The 21,017-nt window shown below is 35.3% G+C and overlaps 1 protein-coding gene across 3 annotated transcripts; it reads left to right on the plus strand.

Annotated features, from left to right (window-relative positions):
- Positions 1–1,086: 1,086 nt before the first annotated feature.
- Positions 1,087–20,390, plus strand: LOC128991826 (vacuolar protein sorting-associated protein 33A). 3 transcript variants are annotated; one of them, XM_054415029.1, is made up of 14 exons: positions 1,087–1,492; positions 6,552–6,745; positions 7,261–7,342; positions 9,239–9,343; positions 9,890–9,991; positions 10,409–10,601; positions 14,695–14,815; positions 15,369–15,529; positions 15,857–16,011; positions 16,889–17,041; positions 17,905–18,142; positions 18,475–18,603; positions 19,156–19,266; positions 20,200–20,390. In XM_054415029.1, the coding sequence occupies exons 1-13, from the start codon at positions 1,391–1,393 to the stop codon at positions 19,245–19,247; spliced, it is 1,827 nt and encodes a 608-aa protein (XP_054271004.1). In that variant the 5' UTR covers positions 1,087–1,390; the 3' UTR covers positions 19,248–19,266; positions 20,200–20,390. The 3 variants fall into 3 exon arrangements, with proteins under 3 accessions (XP_054271004.1, XP_054271005.1, XP_054271006.1); XM_054415030.1 differs by having other exon boundaries at positions 19,156–19,251; XM_054415031.1 differs by having other exon boundaries at positions 1,087–1,487.
- Positions 20,391–21,017: the final 627 nt, after the last annotated feature.

Here is a 21,017-nt window from a genome sequence, read left to right on the forward strand (position 1 = left end):
ATTTTAACACATTGGTACTCAACACTATTTTGAGTGGCTGTATACTTATGCCTTAGTGTAGACAGATTATTTTTTGATCTAGTACAATAGTTGTGCACATCAGGGTATCTTTTCAAAGTGAGAAATGTTTTCTTTTAGGCTACATATACAACAAACTTGCCAAAACATACAAAGATGGAAATGTGAGAATGTTAAGACCAACAAAAAGGGGCTTACTGGCTTACAATGTGTTCTATTCACACTACAAATTAACCTCACCGCCTTCTTTTGTAAAGCACCTGTCAAAGTCAAACAGAATTCATAACGTGAGAGTTTCCATGGAAGTACAAAACAATGCAACAGCTGATCGGTCTGCACAGCAAAATCCCATAATGGTTACTTTCCGTGCACCACAAATACACAGAAAGTTAACGTAATGTAACGATGCCGAGCAGTAGTGGGAATAACATGTTTTCTTAGCTCATTTTACGTTTAGAAAAGTTCTCGTTCTCGTGTGTACTGTGACACTGTGTGTAGAGTAATGAAATTATTAATAACCGTCCTGGAGTTTTTCACCCAGTATTTAATATCCTTTCAAGCAAGATCCAATTTGGCCCCCCTGATAAGAGGAAGCCTAGACAAATTCTACGCCACATGATACATCATGGTGACGGAGGAACACATTAAGAGATGACCACATGTATTATCATCATAACAATAATAGAAATTCCGCTAGTGGTCAAATTAGATATCAAAAGATTTAGCGAGACGCTCTTCTTATAGCCGTAAAAAGAAACACGCCTATAGTATTAAATTACTCAATGTCTTCATTATTTATTTATAAGCTGTTCAATAAACAAAGTGGTTCACAACATTTAAAGTATTAAGAAATTGTGTACCACAAATAAATATAACGTTAACATTTTCCACTAAAGGGCAAATGTATGTCTGTCGCATCTCCCGACACCTATCGGAATTCAGTAGAACTGTGACGTTTTAGTTGCAAAACGCACCACCAAGCGCGCCTATTTTAGAAAGGTTTTAGGTTAGTAAGTTTATGTATGTTTAAAGTGTCAAGTGTCGTGTCAGTGTCACTCACTCACTCACTGTCAAGTCAACTCCGTAAACTCATACCCAAGAAGTGTCAAAATTTTAAAGTTGAAATGTTCTTCTGAATCATTCTTTCCACGTCTGGACACGCCCGGAGTATAATTTATGCTGTGGGACACTCTCATTACCGGTTTTGTTGTTCTATTAGATTATCCTTATGAATGCAGTTTTGATTATTTGTTAGGGTTTTTTTAAGGTTAGGTCCAGTATTTGGTTTCAGCTAAGTTAAATAACATTTAAGACTAATGTCCTGAGCCATATTTCTGCTGTTCAAAACGTAATTTCTTTACTAGTGAAAACAATGAGTAACCACCTTACAGGAGGGAAAGCTAATGTAGCTCTTCTGCAAGAGTCAATCCGAAATGAACTTCTTACCTTGGTGGATAAGTGTGATGGAAGTAAGGTAATAATTTCCTCTTTTTGTTTCAAAATTTAGCTTAAACTATGCCTACTGTAGGTACGTAGAAACACTTAAGAAAATGTCTGGAGCAAAAACTATTCTGTAGCCTAATTAAGCTTAAGCTAGCCTAATCGGAATAGGAACCATTTTTGTAAATTAACCCACGAGAGGTCGCATGCTGTCTAAGTGACCTGGGGCCCATTTCATAATAAACTACAAGTTACGTGATTTCCATTAGATTTGCATTGGGCGATCAGCTGATTTCTTATTATAGTTCGGCCGCTTAGAAAACGACCTCCTCCAGCATTGGTTTACCATTAGCGCGCAGGTCGTTTTCTAAGCGGCCGAGCTATAGTTTGTACTTTATTATGAAATGGGCCCCTGGTTTGTTATTTTTTGGGTGAAATTTATATTTAGGCTAATTGGTTTTTGGTTTTGTCAGCATGTTTGCATGGTTTACTGTGCATAATTAACACATTCCACGAATTAATAGGTGCCTACTGTGGAACCATTTTTTGCCATCATTCACCTCGTTTTAGCGAATTTCCCTATAGGGAAGTAGCTATTACCGTAGGTGGCACGGTAAGACCTAGACCCGGGACCGATTTACTTTTTCATTTTGATGTCCCCAAAGGCCAAAAACACTATTCGTTCAAATTTTTATATGTATATATCTATAAGTATAAAAGAGGATGTTTGTATATATATTTGTTTGTTTGTTTGTTTGGGGGTGATAAACTCGGACACCGCTGAACCGATTGCCACGAAACTTGGTACATACGTGTAGAATGTCATGGAATAGGTTTATACACCATCAATTTCGTGATCCGTCCAATAGGCTCCGCCCCAGTGGCTCTGGAGTTTCCCATGTTAACCTTATGAGAAATGGAATTAATGAATCTTAACAGCTGTTTCAATTAAACAAGTTGGTTCTGTTCTATGATGTTCAATAGCATTAAAGTTACAAGGATTACCAACAGGGTGCAGCACTATTATTTCTTTTACATATTTATGACAACAGCTAATTTGCAACCAAAAAGGTGAGTGAGCGTAGCGAACGAGCTAACCTGAAGGCAAGTGAGCGCAGCGAACGAGCTCCAACCTAAAGGTGAGTGAGCGTAGCGAACGAACTTCAACCAGGACGTGATTGAGCCATGCGAACGAGATCATCTTGAAAATTAAGAAGTTAAACGGGGCAAAGCCCGCGGGTTACAGCTAGTATATATATATAGACTTATATATATATATATACGTCCGTGAACACGATAACTTGAGTAATTTTTGTCCGATTTTGATGAAATTTGGTTTAAAGGTGTAAAGCGTGATAAACTTGAATGAGTTCGCGAACCAGCACGATCGGACCATGGGAACGGGGCTTTACGGGGGGTTTTATGGGGTAAAAATTGGTTTTTCTCACTTTTGACCCTCAAAACACAAAATTTCCCAATTTTTCTTTAGACCTTTTTAAAGAGCTTAAAAAAACAAATAATTTAGTATATAAAAGTATTTTTGTTCAATTATTAGTTACGGAGAAAATTAAAAAAAATTTAAATTTAAAATTCCCATGTTATTCTTATGGAGAATATTGTAAAATGTTGTAGTTTGCTTGTTTATGAATATATTTTGATCAAACTTGGCAAATTTATTTATTTTGTACTAAGCTATCAATATTTTACTAAAAAATACACTTTATTAGTTTCCTTGTAGCAGCAAACCTAGGTACTCGTTAAACCTAATGTTATTAAAGTATATTAAACTAAAAATTAATTCAGACAAATGGAAATTCGCTTAGTCGGCAGGTTTGCTGCGGCGGGGGTATTTGTTTATAGCCTAGGCCTAGGTATATAAGTTAGCGACAGCTTTTTGTCATGTAGGCCTACTGGTCGATTCCACTGTTTGCGTCTCCTCATGTTTTACATGAGTTACTAGTAAGTTATTACCGTACCATTTAAATTATGGGTAAGTTACTTTGGCATTATCCGGAATCCACCGTTATAAGTTACAGGGCGCTGCTTTGGTTATGTTAGGTTGGGATCATAAATATGTTTGTAGGACTTTCCTCGTTCCGTTATGAATTGAACAATAGCAGATGAGTCATACTTTCGCCCGCTAAATCCCCCCCCCCCCCCCTAGTAGGCCAAGGTCTGGTTAGCGCATCACCTGTCACCGCCTGTATCTGGGTCTGTGTCCTGAGTGATTTATTGCCGTGCACTAGGTTAGTTTTGTCTCCACAATGAGTGACAAACGAAGAAAACAACGAACGTATGAGGAAAGTCCTACAAACATATTTTTGATCACCCAACCTAACATAACCGCCACAGCGCGCTCATATAGGGGTGGCCTCCGTTTCAACTCAATCCTCACTTCAACTCGCTGCCTTCTGGGAGGCAGAACTCAAAGGCCGCCAATCGTGATCATGTCAAATGTGGACAGAAAGTCAATTAAAGTATGTTCTTTCCAATTATGTAGTTTTTTGGTCTCCGGTCAAAAAAATCGCTCTAAAATAAGTGGCCTCCGGATAATACCAAAGTAACAAATTATGTGCTGGGCCACAGAGAAGTATTTATCTACCTTTTAGTGGAATCTAACAAGTAAGTATAGGATTGATAGTCTATCGTCGTGTTTATTTATTGAACAATATAATGATTACTTATTATCTATACTATTATAAAATTAAAGTGGTGTCTGTCTGTCTGTCTGGGCTGCTGTTACAACTAAAATACTAAATCAATGAAGTCAAAATAAAGCACAAAGATGGTCCACATATCTAGGAATGTCACATGGGAAATTCGCCAAAACACCTCAAATTCTAACTTAGGTTGTGAAATAAAACTACTCTCCATAAAAAAAAATGAAATCCAGCATAGGCCTATCTCAAATATACTGACCTCGATTTCTCAAAACTGCAAGAGGAAGGGTAGTAAAAATTTGAGATACTGAGCCTCTGAAGGTGTTATTGATTAGAGACTTGAAAATTTTTATGACTATATTACATGTAAAAAATTAAACCTCCAAACTAATAGTTCAGTACATATTCGACACTATAAATTAAGGCATACTAGGCAGGTTGAACAACATAAATTAAAGTTTTTTGAGAAGAAATGTAGTTTCATTGGCATAAAATCCTTCCTAAAATTATAAAATAGAGGAAAACATTTTTGATTCATTTCAGCTTTTATTACCTTTGTATTCTTTGGACAAATTTTGGAATTCATGAGAAATCGTAATTTATAGTTTAAAAAGATGATTTAATTTAATTTTGTTTAATCTTCTTAAGCTTAGGCCTAACATTTGTTTTGTAAAGATAATAATTGTTTTAGTGAGGCATAATTCATATTTGTATTTATTTGACGCTATTCATTGTATAAAAAATTGTACTGTGAATGAATAACAAAAATTTGAATTTGAATAAAGACGAATCTTAAGACTTCAATTATAAATCAATCAAATTTATCAATTATTTAAGATGGTGACGCCACTATGAGTGAAGGATGAGTGTAGGATGAGTGGCACGATCTTGTAAGGCTGACATATTCCTTAGACACAGCTGTTAATTAATAGCCCATACAGCTAATGGCAACTTAGGGACCTACAGTTTAAAGTGGAATTCGAACCACATTTTTTCCTTGTAATTAACGAATTGGTCTAATTATCAGGATAGTACTGCGGATAGTCGTATTACTCTCTAGTGCGGACGTTAATCCACACCAGGGAGCATCGCATCCACAGTGCATGCCTATAAATATCCACAATTTGTGACCTCATTGTAGCTGGATTACAGGACGACGCTACCCGTCCCAGTCTGTCAATAATTTTAAAGGAATTCTATATTTGCAATACAATGATGACTTATTATCAAGCAATTATTATAGAAAAAAAATTATTATTTATAAATAAACTTTTTTGTGAACTATCTTTTTTACGGTATACAATACAGTTTTTTTTCATATGTATTTGTCATTTATAGATGCATAATAAAAATAATGAGGCATTATTGAGTTAAATATGAAACGGTTTACACAAAACAAACAATGCAAGGTATAGGCTACAATTTTATTAAAACTGTCCATTTGATATTTTATCATCTTAAACATATTCAGAAGGTTGTAAATTAAATGTTTACACTATTTTTATGATTTGAGCAATTAAAATTTAATGCTTACTGAAATATGGCTTTTTAATTGTACACAGTCAAAAAAAACCGTGTGCGTCTCCTCACGTTTCTAATTCAGTGCGACCTCTGCCGGGTCAATAGGGCATTGGTTTTCAGTCTCATCATTTAACTTACACTTAGCTTCCATCATTGATGAATCGATGAATAAATGTTAAATGATCCTGATTAAGTGAGGATCATCGTGTTACATACATCATGTTAATATTTTTTTTTAAGCTAAAAGGCTACTTTATACTTTTAAAACTGAAATGGTGACCGTACAAAGTAAGGTTATTTTAAGCCAAGTATGAATGGAGTTGAGTGTAGGATTAGGGGCGCGATCTTATATAGGCTTAAGTTAGTCTTGTTGTTCCTTAGACAGGACTGTTTATTAATAGTCAATTCAGCCAATGGGCAATCAAGGGACCTACAGTTTATAGGGGAATCCGAACCACATTTTTGCAATTTACAAATTGGTGTAATTATCAGGATAATAGCCCACTGCGGATAGTTGTAGTACCCACTTGTTCAGACATTAATCCACACCAGGGAGTATCCACAGATCATGCCTAAATATACACACTTTGTTTACCTGTTGATATGCGTCTCAGGCTCATATTTAAGATGAGATGGTTTTGTTTGGTTAAGTAATCTACAGTAAGTTATGACAAATTAAAAGAGATTAGGTAGCATAATTCCACCTTTAATTTATTGAACTGATGTTGAGCAACTCAAAACTTAGCGGCCAGAATTTTACCCCCTGGTTTGTGACGTCAGTTTTGCTCAGGGGGTAAAATTCCGCTACCCCTCTAGTCTATGTGCTATATGCCTAGGTGTGTTTGAACTAATTACACTTATAGTATTGGTTTTTAAAATATAGATTTTGAACTGTGTAATATTTTTTGTTAGGTTATCGTTTTGGATGAAGATTTAAACGGACCAATTGGATTGGTCGCCAAATCATCAGATCTTCAAGCTCATGGAATATCAAAAGCATTTATTTTACGTGGAGGTCGATTGCCTTTGTGTGATGCAAGAAACGTCATTTTCATCACAAGACCACTACTGAAGTTAATGGACTTGATATCTGAAAATATTCATGGGTACGTAGGGTTTACAAGTTACAAAAAGTACCATATTTAATGCTTTATTTGCTATGGTAACTCCTGCTTTATTACTATTCAACGAGCATATAAAAAACAATATTTGATACGTTCAACTTAATTAAAATGCAACTCCATAAACTTTGAATACAGGTACCGTGTACGGATTGTCATCATTACTCTATTATATTTTGTAATTAAAACAGACAAAAAAATCAAACTTAAATTGGAAAAAATAACATGTTAGGCAATCAATATTTAGCTTTTACCAAATACATTTTTAAAAAGCTGACATAACAATGACCTTCATACAATTTACAGTTCGTAGGGAAATACCATTACAACTAAACTATTTCAGATTTGTTGTTCCTATTGTTGTAGGGGTACCTACCTATTTATAAAATAAACTAGCAGACTTGTAAATTGCTGCATTAATGAGCAAGATTACTCCAACAGCCAACAGTGATTACTTTTACCAAGAATTACTGTTAATTAATGTGTATATATGATTACAGGGAAGAAAAAAGTAAAGTTAGAAAAGAATTTCACATCATATTTGTTCCAAGAAAAAGCTTACTTTGTGAAAAAAGATTGAAGGTGAGTATCTAAAATCTTATGGTTAAATATTTAAACCAGAGGTCAACTACTGTAGTAGCCTTTAGGCCCTATGCCTTATTCAGAATCTTTTTGTAATAATAGTAACTTAAAAAGTTTAAATAAAATTTAATAAAAAAAGTTTCTTGAGCCTAAACTAAAAATGTTACTTAGACACAGAGACGTAGGTTACAGAGGAAATAATCAGTGATGCACTTAGGTGGTGTCTAGGATTAAGTCCAACACCGTCTCCCTCACTCTAAAGTACTACAACTGGGGAAGACGCTGTATCCCGTGTAATAGGGATCTCTTTACTCGTCACAAGTATATTTCCTGCACACCATACTAGAGCTGAAAGCGCACGCTCGTCCCATAAACAAGTTTCCTCTGTTCCTTACTTCTTTCTGACTTGAATGAGACAAATTTTGAGGTTTTGCCCAGCCCATGGTAACACATGTTGGACGTTCAAGCTCTACATATATTATTCAACTAGCAGAGTACCCGTCCTTCGTACGGGGTTAGCATATAAGTATAAAATACTTATTACAGTTATGGGAGAGGACACGGTTTATGAAAATTTGGTCTTAAAATTAATAAGGTATCCTATAGTGTAGCACACATCTATCATAGCCCCAATGTTCTACCACTGCCCCTAAACCATAGAAAAAAGTAAAGTTCTCATTGTGTACCTCGACTTTTTGGCCCGACAGACGTCGTCCTGCCCTAGTGTGGTTTTATGTCAAATGCTTGTTTATTTTCAAAATGAGCTCGTTCGCATTGCTCAATCACGTCCTGGTTAAAGTTCGTTGCTACGCTTACTCACCTTTAGGTTGGAGCTCGTTCGCGGCGCTCACTTACCTTTAGGTTTAGCACGTTCGATACGCTAACTCGCCTCCAAGTTGAAGTTCGTTCGCTACGCTCACTCACCTTTTGGTTGCAAATTAGCTGTTGTCATAAATGTAAAAGAAATAATAGTGCTGCACCCTGTTGGTAATCCTTGTAACTTTAATGCTATTGAACATCATAGAACAGAACCAACTTGTTTAATTGAAACAGCTGTTAAGATTCATTAATTCCATTTCTCATAAGGTTAACATGGGAAACTCCAGAGCCACTGGGGCGGAGCCCTTTTAAGAATTTTGAAACGGGAAATAGTTTACGTCCGATTCGCATACCTACAGAATTTACACACCAAATTTCATAACGATCGGTGAAGTCGTTCCGGAGGAGTTTGCAGACAAACACTGTGACACGAGAATTTTATATATTAGATATATAGATATATAAATAAATATATATATATATGAATTTGAACGGATGGTGTTTTTGGCCCCTATTGACCTCAAAACGAAAAAAAAAATCGGTCCCGCGTCCAGATCTTACCATGAGTACTACGGTAATAGCTTATTCCCTATATGGGAAATTCGCTAACAAAGGTCTACTATGTAATGAAGTTTTACACTTTATTCAGAATTTTGTGTAAACAATTAGTACCTTAAAAAGTTGAAGTTTCTCAGGCCTAAACTAAAAATTTTACTTAGACACAGAGACGTAGGTACAGAGGAAACATTCGGTGGTGCACTTAGGTGGTGTCTAGGATTAAGTCTAACACCGTCTCCCTCGCCCTAAAGTAATGCAACTGTGGAAGACGCTGTACCCTGTGCAATAGGGATCTCTGCACAGTGCTCGCCGCTCTCTCTTCTTTACTCGTCACAAGTATATTTCCTGCACACCATACTAGAGCTGAAAGCGCACGCTCGTCCCATAAACAAGTGTACTCTGTTCCTTACTTCTTTCTGACTTGAATGAGACACATTTTGAGTTTTTGCCCAGCCCTTGGTCACACATGTTGGACGTTCAAGCATATTTTGGATGTACAAATTCTTTATTTTTTCACAGAACAAAGGAGTGTTTGGGAATCTGAACTTCATTGATGAACTACCCTGTGACATTTTCCCCTTTGACAGTGACCTGATGTCCATGGAGCTACCACATGCCTTTAAGGTAATGCTTTGTAATAATCGACTGATCAAGTTTTACATCCACAACAAAATTGTCAACATGTCGTTTTTAATATTGAAAATATTTATTTAAAGTACCTACTCATATTACTGGCCGTTCCTTGCACATGCAGAATATATCTCATTAGTTTTAGGATCAAATCAGTTAGGGCTTTCAGAATGTGACTCTTTGTACCTGAAGACAATGTTTTTGTTCTTTTGTTAGAATAAAATTTACGCCATCATACTAGGGTGTGTGAATAAGGCAAGTATGAATGAATGAGGTTATAGCCTTGATGCTAAGATCAGCTAGTTCTATAGGTTACCTACTTTTAAAAGCTGCATGATCAAATAGGCTACATTTGAACTATCAAATGTTGACTTTTCTCAGGATCGAACTGGAAGCCCTTTTAACTAGGTGAGCTCTATATTCCTTTGCTACCCAGCTACATAAAGATTATTGTTCCTATCTTTATCTTCATCAAAAGCTGTTTAAAATAGCAAGTAATCATCAAAGATTGAAAATGCCAGTCATAGTGTTATATTCCAGGAGTTTCATCTGGAGAATGACCCCAGCACGCTGTACCAGGCTGCCCAAGCTATCATGACCCTCCAGGACATGTACGGCGTCATACCTCGGGTCTGCGGAAAGGTAAACCCCTATTGTGTGTTTTTTTTAGCTATGTAAATCTCTATCGGCCTATGAACTTGTTATGATTAGGCTAGTTTAATTACCTGTTTTGAAACAGCAGCAACTAGTTTAATTTCAAATTCTAAGTAGTGAAAGATAGAAATTCAGAAGAAAAGCATCGTCTTACTTACCTTTATTCCCAAGCTATTTATACCCATGAAGGTATCTTTTTTTACGAACTATCTCCATTTCCTCTGATCCTGAGTGTCTTCTTCGGCTTCTTTTTACAGTACAGTTCTTTAACACCTCTGCTGGTTCTTTAAGAGCATCTAAAAATACAAAAATAAAATGTATTGTTTGCATAACGCTTTTATATCCCACCGAGGATTTTTATGAGCGATAGTTATCACAATGTTAAGAGATAAACGGTTTTTATAGGGTGTGGCAGCGCAGCATGTGTGGGACCTGATCTGTCGTCTGTCACTGGAGCCGCGGCCAGGCCGGCAGACGACGGCTGCTCCACATATTGATCAGTTGTTGTTGTTGGATCGAGCAGTCGACACAATTTCCCCACTCGCCACACAGCTGACTTATGAGGGGTTGATTGATGAGTTTTTTGGCATTTGCAATAGTGAGTGTTATTTCATTTGATAAGTACTGTAGGAGTTTACAAAATAGACAAGTGAAGGTACACCAAAACGCATTTACTCATATTGGCATTATAGTCCAGGCGCTAAACGGGTTGAGTATGCACTTAAAGTCTGACAAAATTTGACTTTTGATTATTGTTGGGGATATCTAGTAGATGAAAAAAATCGATGATGTCGCATTTCTAGGGTGGTCACAACTCGGGGGGGAGGGGGGGAAGTTGCGCGGGTCATCGGTTTACGTTTCCGCGTTTAACTCACAAACGGTTAATGATAGAAAGGTGAATTAAGCGTCTATCTACGCCTAAATATATTGTCCTTCAAAAAGGTTATTACAACCTTTCTTCTATCTCTTATACTTTAGGCGCTAATCAACATTTATTGCAAAAATTAAAATTTTAAACTACTTTAAAATCAAATATCGGAAATATTGCGCTTGTTTAGGGCATGTTACAAACTATTTATGGTTAGAAAAACTAACAAGTAGTACAACATCACCAATTTTAAAGAAATCTGTGCAAGAACAACAGAGCTACGTTGATTTCAGTAAGAGTAAACGGGGGAAATTTTTAGTAGTATCGAGGCGCACATGGATGGTACGTAGCCCACAGTCAATATAGGTTTGATGTTGTAAGTAACTATGGGAAAGCTGAATTTGTCTATGCTGTTAGACCATGTTGAGATGATCATTTTCCCGAAAGTCAACACTCCTGCCCACTTGTGCTTTCCTCTAACCCCCCTTTTTAGATAAATTTACAGCCTCTTAGCAATTAAGCTATAACTTTAAAACGGGTAAGGATAATAATGCAATCTTTTATTAATCATACGATAATCTACAAAAAGAATTATTAGATAAATAAATATTTAAAAATAATTATTATAGATTTCTGAAGAAGAAGAAGAAGAAGAAAATGTGTTCATTGTAATAAAATATCAATACAGTGTTTTTTATTTAAATGCAAAGAACAATGGTCAAAGACCGTCTGTTTTGTGTTAGACACACTGATTTTAAAATATTTTAAAACAGTTTAAAAATTCCATGAATCACATACAATTATTCATAAAATAAACTGATTTCAACTACAGAATATACAACAAATAGCACTACATACTAATAAAGATCAGATAACAATTGAATGAATAATAAAATTTAAATGAAGCCTACTGAGAATCTGAATTTTTCCTACAGTTAATAATTCATAAAACAAACCTGTTACTTTTATAATTTACTTTGATAGATACTTAACAAACAATATTTTTTTAATTACATAGATTTTTCCCATTTTTGTATTGATATCTCAATTCTTAAATTTAATAATTATGCTCCATTATCAATTCCCACCCTTTACTCCACGCCTCTTTAAGATAATTTCCAAGTGCCCGCCAATCTTTACCATTTAAAAATTCAAAAAAACTCACATTCATTTGAATATAACTTGTTGGACCAAAATTGACGTATCTTTTTTTAAATTGGACATTCTGCTATAAAAGGGTACACGTTTCATCCCGGTTGAGATTACATAGTGGACATACATAAATTTCATTTTCCATATAGAGTTAACTTTTTATTAGACGACCCCTTTTATTTGTAAAAAATGTTTTTAGGGATGGTTACGAATAAAAAAATATATCCACCATTTTCCAATATGGCCAACAACTTTGTTATTTCTTATAGAATACGCTGTATTTTAGTATTCTTTTAGAATTTAAAAGCTATTTTTTTATTCGTGACATTTTTTCTCTAAACCTACCCCATTTAGGAGTTACAGCGTGTTATATCTAAAAGAAAGGCTTGTGGTGTACATTCGGCATCCTGTAGCTTATAAACGTTCATAAAGTTGAGAGAGAAAGTGCAAAGAATAAATAAGTCATATATAAGTCCTCGTTAAATATATAAAATACGTAAAAAAATACTGATTTTGTAGTTTTAAAAATGGCCATCATTTTCAAAAATGGTAGCTTACTTTGATATTGGAACAATTTATTTTATGGTTTTTTTATGTAGATGTGATCTGAAAATTTGTTTATTCTTTGTATTTTCGCTCTTAAACTTACTCGTTTATGAGCTACAGGATGCAGATAAAATAAATTGTAAACTCAAACCATTTCTTCTTCGATGTAACTCCTAAACAAGTAGCTTTAGAGAAAAATGTCAAGAATAAAAAGGTTTAAAAATTGTGTGTTTACATTCTAAAACAATCATAAAATACAGGGTATTCCATCGGACTAACAAAGTTGTCAGCCATATTGGAAAATGGCGAACATATTTTTAAAATTCGAAACCACTAAAAAAACATCTTAAAATAAAGGGTAGTGTCCCATAAGAAGTTAACTCTATATCTCATAATAAAAAAGTTATCTATTGGTTCACTTTAGGTGAGACACCCTGTATAATAAAATGAGGCTCTGGCGTACAGCAGCAAATGCACGATATTCATTCATATGTATCCACTATAGTCTGTATATGTACTGAATGAGCTACATAACGTTAATATAATCTATATAAAGCGGCAAATTTAAATACAAAAACCATAATATACGTAATTTTTTTCATTGTTGCGGTGCACAAAAAAGCCAGAGTCCTGTAAAATCAATATACTGTACTATCTATAACCACTATATGCAAACAAACTGTTAATAACTATGTATCATTTTAAAATGTAAACTATGCACCCCAAATTTTGTATCAAACATTTTGTTGTGCGACCTCGTATGAAAAATCTACAAAGAAAAGTTTCATAAATTAATCCGTAAAAATTATTTTTTTATGTTTATGATATTTTTTAACTATGAATATTTAGGATACCATGGTAAATACACTTTTTGTAGAATATCGTAACGCAAAATGATTAATAAAAGATTGCGTTATTATCCTTACCCGTTTTAAAGTTATAGCTTAATTTCTAAGAGACTGTAAATTTATCTAAAAGGGGGGGGGGGGTAGGGGGGTAGAGGAAAGCACAAAGGGGTAGGAGTGGGGACTTTTGGGAAAATACTCAACTCAACATGGTCTAACAGCATAGAAAAATTCAGCTTTCCCATAGTTACTTACAACATCAAACCTATATTGACTGGGCTACGTACCGTCCATGAGCGCCTCGATACTACTACGAATTTTCCACGTTTACTCTTACTGAAATCAACGTAGCTCTGTTGTTTTTGCACATATTTCCTTAAACTTGGTGTTCTTGTACTATTTGTTAGTTTTTCTAACCATAAATCTTCTGTAACATGTCTTTAACGCATATAATATTTCCGATATTTGATTTTAAAGTAGTTTAAAATTTTAATTTTTGCAATAAATGTTGATTAGCGCCTAAAGTATAAGAGATAGAAGAAACGTTGTAATAACCTTTTTGAAGGACAATATATTTAGGCGTAGATAAACGCTTAAACCACCTTTCTATCATTAACCGTTTGTGAGTTAGACGCGGAAACGTAAACCGATGACCCGCGCAACTTCCCCCCCTCCCCCCCGAGTTGTGACCACCCTAGAAATGCGACATCATCGATTTTTTTCATCTACTAGATGTCCCCATTCCCCAACAATAATCAAAAGTCAAATTTTGTCAGACTTAAAGTGCATACTCAACCCGTTTAGCGCCTGGACTATTAATTTAGACTGTCTACAATGGATTGGTTCTGTCGTTTCTTTCGTGTTCGCTGGGGACCTCATATCTTAGTTACTACTATTATCTCTGGATAAATCTACCCATTCATCTATTTTGGTTGAATAGTCTTTCATTTAAGACAGACTAATTCTTTAAAAAATTTTACTCAAATGATCTGTTGTTAGCCATAGACTTTTCAGTAGCCTTTGAAAAATTCATTTAGATAAATTCTTGCAATATCAGATCATGAAGCAGTACAAACTTGTATGTTAGGAAGGATAGTATTTAGATTACTAGTTTATATTGTTGTACTTAATTATAAGTTCTAAGAGTTATCCAATTTAATCTAAATCAATATTTGAATATTTGAAAAAAATAGTGGATATTGGTATGTCTAAAGATTCAGCTTCATCACCTTTTAACTGCAAGATCTTATGAGTTTGTCATTTTCGTAATTTTGTTCCAGCGACTGTTCATCTTCCCGCTCACAAGTTTGCTCAGTCAGACGATGAGCCTCAGAGTGATATGATACAGAATAAGAAGAAGGTGGTTTTAAACTCAGGAGATCAGATGTTTGCAGAGATCAGGTAAAGTTGTTTAGCTTTGTTTATTCTTTTTTCAACAGAGCAAAACTACTTACATACTACGTAATCTTAGGGTGACCAAGTAAGTCTTAGGAGTACCGGGAAACTGGGATTGTTGGGTAATTTGACAAAATTGTTATTGTTAATTGCCAGAAGTTTAATTTACGTAAATGGAACTATTTAAACAATCAATTTACTGCTCGCCACGTTTAAGGCGAGGGCAAGGAGACTTTTTTTAAGCTTAATTTCTGTTTTAGAGGTTACAGGATAGTTTTTCACTGACAATGGCAGTCTATATATAGCTGCTTTTCACGCAGCTTTGCTCAGTGAAACACGCAGCCGAAACGCACGCAAGAAACACCTGTAAAATGTCTATAATTGATTGCTGACCAGGTCTAATATCGTGTCCTACTAATTTACCTAATAGTTTATACTAAATTGCAAAGTTTTATTCCTAGGCATCTGAATTTTTAAAGAGTTCACTCCCTAAGACAACACAACTGTAGACTAAGTTACGTTGTGGGATCCATAAGATAATAAAGAATTACTTTTACAGAGACAAAAACTTCAATGCTGTCGGACCGGCTCTGAGCAAGAAAGCCAAGCTGATTTCATCACAGTTGGACGAACGTCACGGCGACAAGACCATTCAGGAAATGAAACAATTTGTCGCGAGACTTTCCCACTTAATGGCAACTAAAAAGTCGCTGGCCACCCGTAAGTTTCTTTTATTCACTTTTTTTCAGAAAACAGCAAACAGTATCATGTGGGTGTGAAGTTTTTGTGTCTGACTATTGACCTGTTTGGGTTGAGCTATAGTCTTTATGATGGAACCTGTCTCCTCACCCTCTGTTTACCTGAGTACTGGCCAGAGGTTTAACAAGGCCATTCCTAAGGTAAACGACGGGTTAAGAGACGGGAGAAAGGTTCCCTCTTAGAGACTATAAATGCTTCCCCTAAAGCGTTTGTGATTCTTGCTTACCAATAATCAACTAGCGTGGACATTTTAAAATCACATTATCATCAGTTACAATTGTGTGACAGACACGACAATAGCGGAGATGATCAAGGAGGTGACGGACTCGACGGAGTTTCTAGACACATTGCGAGCTCAGCAGGAGATGATGTTGTGTGTGGACACGGACAAGGTTCAGCCGTACATAGAGGACTGCATTGCTCACAAGGAATCTTTAGTCAAGGTAAACAACCTAACAAGTGCTCTCAAGGATGTAAGATAGATCACAAGTGCCTAGGATATTAGGATGTTAGTGAGGATAGCAGGCTCACCTAAATGGGGAAGGGTCAAAACTGGCACAAGAAACACAAAATGTTACACAATATACACAAAACATTAGGATATTTCACTGTCAGCATTTTTAACTTAGGAAGAGATATTTTTTTTAGGCATAAATTTCTTAAGAGAGTTTTTTCAACTAATCAACCAATCAACTAATGATCTTGATTGGTATTGTTGATTGGAAAAAATATATCTTTGTACAGTATAGTCCTGTAGTCCGAACTCCGCTATTTTGAAAATCTGTTTCATTTTGTTAGACTTTACTGATGGTAGTTGATAATGATTAATTCTGTACAAATATACACTTTCATTTCACTCATATAAAAATATAAAATACGCCGAATATATACACACCAGATGACTTAAAAGTGTACGTTGTTGTTTTTTGTTTTTGTTTATATTTGTGACAATCCACGTCATGGAGTTTTTAAAGGTTTTTACTTTCTCTCCTAATACATAGTATATGGAAAAAATACTATATTCGTCAACATTTTGATTTTGAGTTATGGGTAGAAATATCCGTTTTGGGTCCCTCTAAACCCAACAGAGTAGTTTGCAAAGTGATGTGTGTGGATGTGTACAGAGAGAGTTACAGACCACACTTTTAGTCTGATTAATCTTTAAGATTTGAAATTAATTTGGTATGTACTGGTGTATGGTATCTCCAGATGTTTTTCCTCTTTAGATTTTGTATGGGGAATTTCCCATAAATTCCCAAGATAAAAACAGAAAAGTTGTATTTTCACAAAAATCAGGTCTATTGACACGTCTGTTCCTAGGTGCTGAGACTGATCTGTCTGCAGTCGGCGACCAACAGCGGCCTCAAACAGAAGGTGTTGGACTACTACAAGCGGGAGATCGTCCAGGCGTACGGCTTCCATCACATCTTGACCTTGACTAACCTTGAGAAGGCCGGACTACTTAAACTTCAGGTGACTAGATAAACCGTTTGGTAATTTGGATCGGTTTGTTTTGAGATTGGTGATAAGTGTAGGCCTATAAATTAAAATTTCTATGCTAATAATCAATTTTGGATAACAAGGTAGACATTAGTGATGTATCAAAAGCAAATCTTGAAACCATCAAGAGATTCAATTGGCTAGTTTCAAGATTCAAGAGTTTTGAAGTAGAAGATTTTGTTTTAGAAACTGCTGACAGTTTTTGGCGTCATTGTTATTGTTTGTAATACTGTTTACACACCAGATGGAAGCAATGGAGTAAACAGATCGCCATTAACACTAATGGAACAACTACCTAAACCTACTACTGTAAGGTGATGAATTTCACTTGACACTGGACACCAACCAATTAAAATTATTTTTTGGCTATTGAAAACGTCATACATTTCGGCCTTTAACATAACCTCTCAGAGAAGTTGAAGTTGTGAGTTGAGTAAGGATTATTAAGTTCTCAAGTCGGTGTGTGATTGTGATAGTTTTTTTATTAGTTTATTTTAGAATACTATGGGAAAAATATGGTACATCACTGATACTCGTTTGGTAAACAATTATTTTCCTGACTTAACGTTGTATATAAGCCTACTTGTTTGTTTCTTTACAAAATCAAATGGAAAACATCACGTTGTAAATGTGCGTTTGAAAATGTGACTTTGACTAATTAAAACTTAAAGTACAAATTTTTTACGTATTTTCAGCATAATTTACTTGGTACGACAAATCAAACAAAACCTTTTTTGTACTCTTCCCCAGAATAATGTGTACCGGAAAAAAAATGTCCAAAAACAAAATAACAAATTGTTTCTAGGCCAAAAACGTTTAACCCCTTTACTTTGCAGGATAGACATCGAGTGTACCCAGTAGTTCGTAAACTGCTTCGCCTCACAGTGGAGGACGGTAACGAGGTTGCTCCGACAGACATGAGCTACGTACACAGTGTTTACGCACCGTTGTCAGCTCGTCTGGCGCAACACATGGCTCGAAATAGTGGCTGGCGCAACCTGGCTGATGTGTTACCTCTGCTGCCCGGACCTACGCTGGACGAGACACAGGCTACCGGTGCTCAGCCACACAGGCGTAAGTGTTAACGATTTGTACTCGTTTGTGGTAAATTCTGTTGGTAAACCAAAAATGATTCCAATGCTATGAGTGAATTTTCAATCGAGAAAATGGTGAGAGTAACACTGTCCACATGTAATATGCTATTTCAAATGTACTACAACTACTTTTATTGGTCTTATTTCCAAATAAACAATATTTAGCTTTCTGGTTAAGGATGTAACATTGGGCAAGGGATTAAGGGATTAGGTTTTAAAAATTTACCCCATGATATCACTACTGTTTCTTTCAAGTTTGTTTACTTTAGTTACTAAAACTCATTGTTTTACAAGGAATCTCATTGTGTGCAGGTGGATCCATTGACAGCAAACAGTCTACTGGAAGTGACGTAGCAACGAAGGTCATTCTCGTGTTTTTCCTCGGTGGTTGTACGTTTGCAGAGATTTCCGCCCTACGTTTCCTATCCCACCAACCTGATTGTAAGTTTTTTTAAGCCATTTCACTTGTAGGTTAAATTTTTAAAGTTTGTAGTTGTTAAAAACGGCATTTAACACTTTTATTCAAAACCTTTCAACAATTTACCCTTAGAAAAAAAATCAATCTTTATGAGCAGTGATTGTTGTTGTTCAAAGTCTGGCTCTGTCATCTGAATCTTTAGTCCAGACAAACTGGAATGCGCTAATTACTTGTTACTTATTGTGTACTGTTATTTTTTAACTTAGTCATTTATTGGGGGTCATATGAGACTTGTTACAAAGAGAAGAAAACTGTTTCTTCTGTAATATCTTTCACTACAACTGTTTGCAGCACTGTGACAAATTAGAAACACAAAGACAAGTATATGATTGTAACCTAAATAGTGTAATACAGTAAGAACCAGTAATATTCTCATTCTCATAGTACATTTCAAACATTCTTGTATATATTGAGTTGACTAACACTATTCATGTGAATATATGTAAACAATATAGAGCTTTTAAATTTAAGCTGTCCATACACAGTAATTATATTAAGTGAAATGTGTTTTTCAGCCAACGTGGAGTTTCTGATAGCCACTACCAAGCTAATAAACGGCAACACCTTCATAGAGTCATTGATGGAACCGTTGCCAGTTCCCAGCTGATCCGGTGTGTAGATCAAAGGTTTGTTTAGTTTTTCCGTAGTCTGTAATCTATAATATACGAGGGCTATTCCGAAAGTAAGGAATGTTTCTTTTTGACCCCGCTAGGCACACGTTGATCTCGTACATTTTTGTGTGTGCGCTCGGCAACTCAGTCGGCGTCCAGCTGTGACATCAGGAACATCTCCTTGCTGCCTGTTTTATGCAATTTCAACTTTCAAGGGCGCTGCAATCGAAAATCCCACCAGTTCTGAGGTTTGGTCAGTGATACGGTTTTTGTTAGTACAAAATTTAAAACCGATAAACATTTGGCAAGTGTGTGAAGTTTATGGAAACAACGTAATGAATGAAAGTTCTTTGCAAGAATGGTGCCTTCAGTTAAAAATGGCTGAACTGACGTTCATGACGAAGCGAAGAGCGGACGCTCGAGTATTGTGACTGAAGGACTGGTTGCAAAAGTTGATGAAAAGGTTCGCAAAAACCGTTAATTCACGATAACAGAGTTTTCGCTTTGTTGTGTGACAATTTAAACAAGAAAGTCTGTGAAACTTTTGGGAAAAACGTGATATTTGTGTTTCTGGAATAAATAGATTGAACATACTCCTTGTGTGTTGATATTCACTATCAGTTGTTATTTTATCTGCTTTAAAACTATTTGGACTATTATTGCTTACTGCAATTATAGCTAAATGTTATAGCACAAGTACACAAATTATCTTGAAGAATAAGAGATTAATTTATTTAGTGCTCTCTACACACTTCAGATTTTAAAGACACACATTTCATATTTTACAATTGGATGAGAAGTTTACTTGCAATATCTAAAGGCAACGCTGCATTTAAAATTTTGATTTTTCAGTAGAATATCGTTCATTTACATCACACATAATATCTGTATTACTTCTGTAATGTTTTATTACGATTACTAAACTTCTAATGGCATTTTATTTTACAGGACAGTGATTCCAAGTTTAAAATGAAGACTACAATTATGTATTTCTTACAAAGCTTATGCTTTTTATAATCTAGTCTATTGTTATGTATTACAGTTTGTTATTTTAATTTACACATTTTAAAAGCAAAGTATTGATATGTTAAACATAAATTTGTTCTATTATTTATGTACAGCTTTACAATATATAGAAATAAACTGTTTGTATCTATGTATCATATTTCGTATTTTCTAAACCCCTGGTGTCAAAGAAATAAAACTGTAAAATTGAATTATTAATTCAAGGTGTCAGTTTCATCACATCCCAAATAGGCCCTAATCAACAAGAAACATCAAAAGTTTTAGTAAAGTTGGATTTTTTTTATGTATATTAGAATAGAAAGTGGCTATCTTGAGGTGAATTACAGGGGAGTTGGTAACTTCCTGAGAGACGTTGATCAGAAAATCAAAAGTGTAAGATAATTTAGAGTTGGTTTCAACAGTTGAGGGTAAGGAAGCTAGGACTATCCCAAGAATTGGATATCGTAGCTTCTTGACGTTGGTCAAAAAATTGGAGGGGTCAAATAATTGAAAGTCAGTCCCAACAGTCATGGGATAGGAAGCTATGACTGGCAATTGGATAAGCTAACTCCTTGACAGACGTTGAATGGAAATCCAAATGGGTCGTATAATCGAAAGTCTTTAAACCTCACTTTTACTACTCAATCACAAATTTATTTACGCCACACTACACTATTTTGACGAACTTCCCACGCAAGGATTTAGTCCAGAAAACAGCTGTTTGCCGCCAGCTTATTCAAATGGGGTTTCATTGCGTACTA

Source organism: Macrosteles quadrilineatus, unplaced genomic scaffold (assembly GCF_028750875.1).
Source record: "Macrosteles quadrilineatus isolate MER2022 unplaced genomic scaffold, UCM_ALF_1.0 Scaffold_4__1_contigs__length_99947679, whole genome shotgun sequence".
In the NCBI taxonomy this organism is placed as follows: domain Eukaryota; kingdom Metazoa; phylum Arthropoda; class Insecta; order Hemiptera; family Cicadellidae; genus Macrosteles; species Macrosteles quadrilineatus.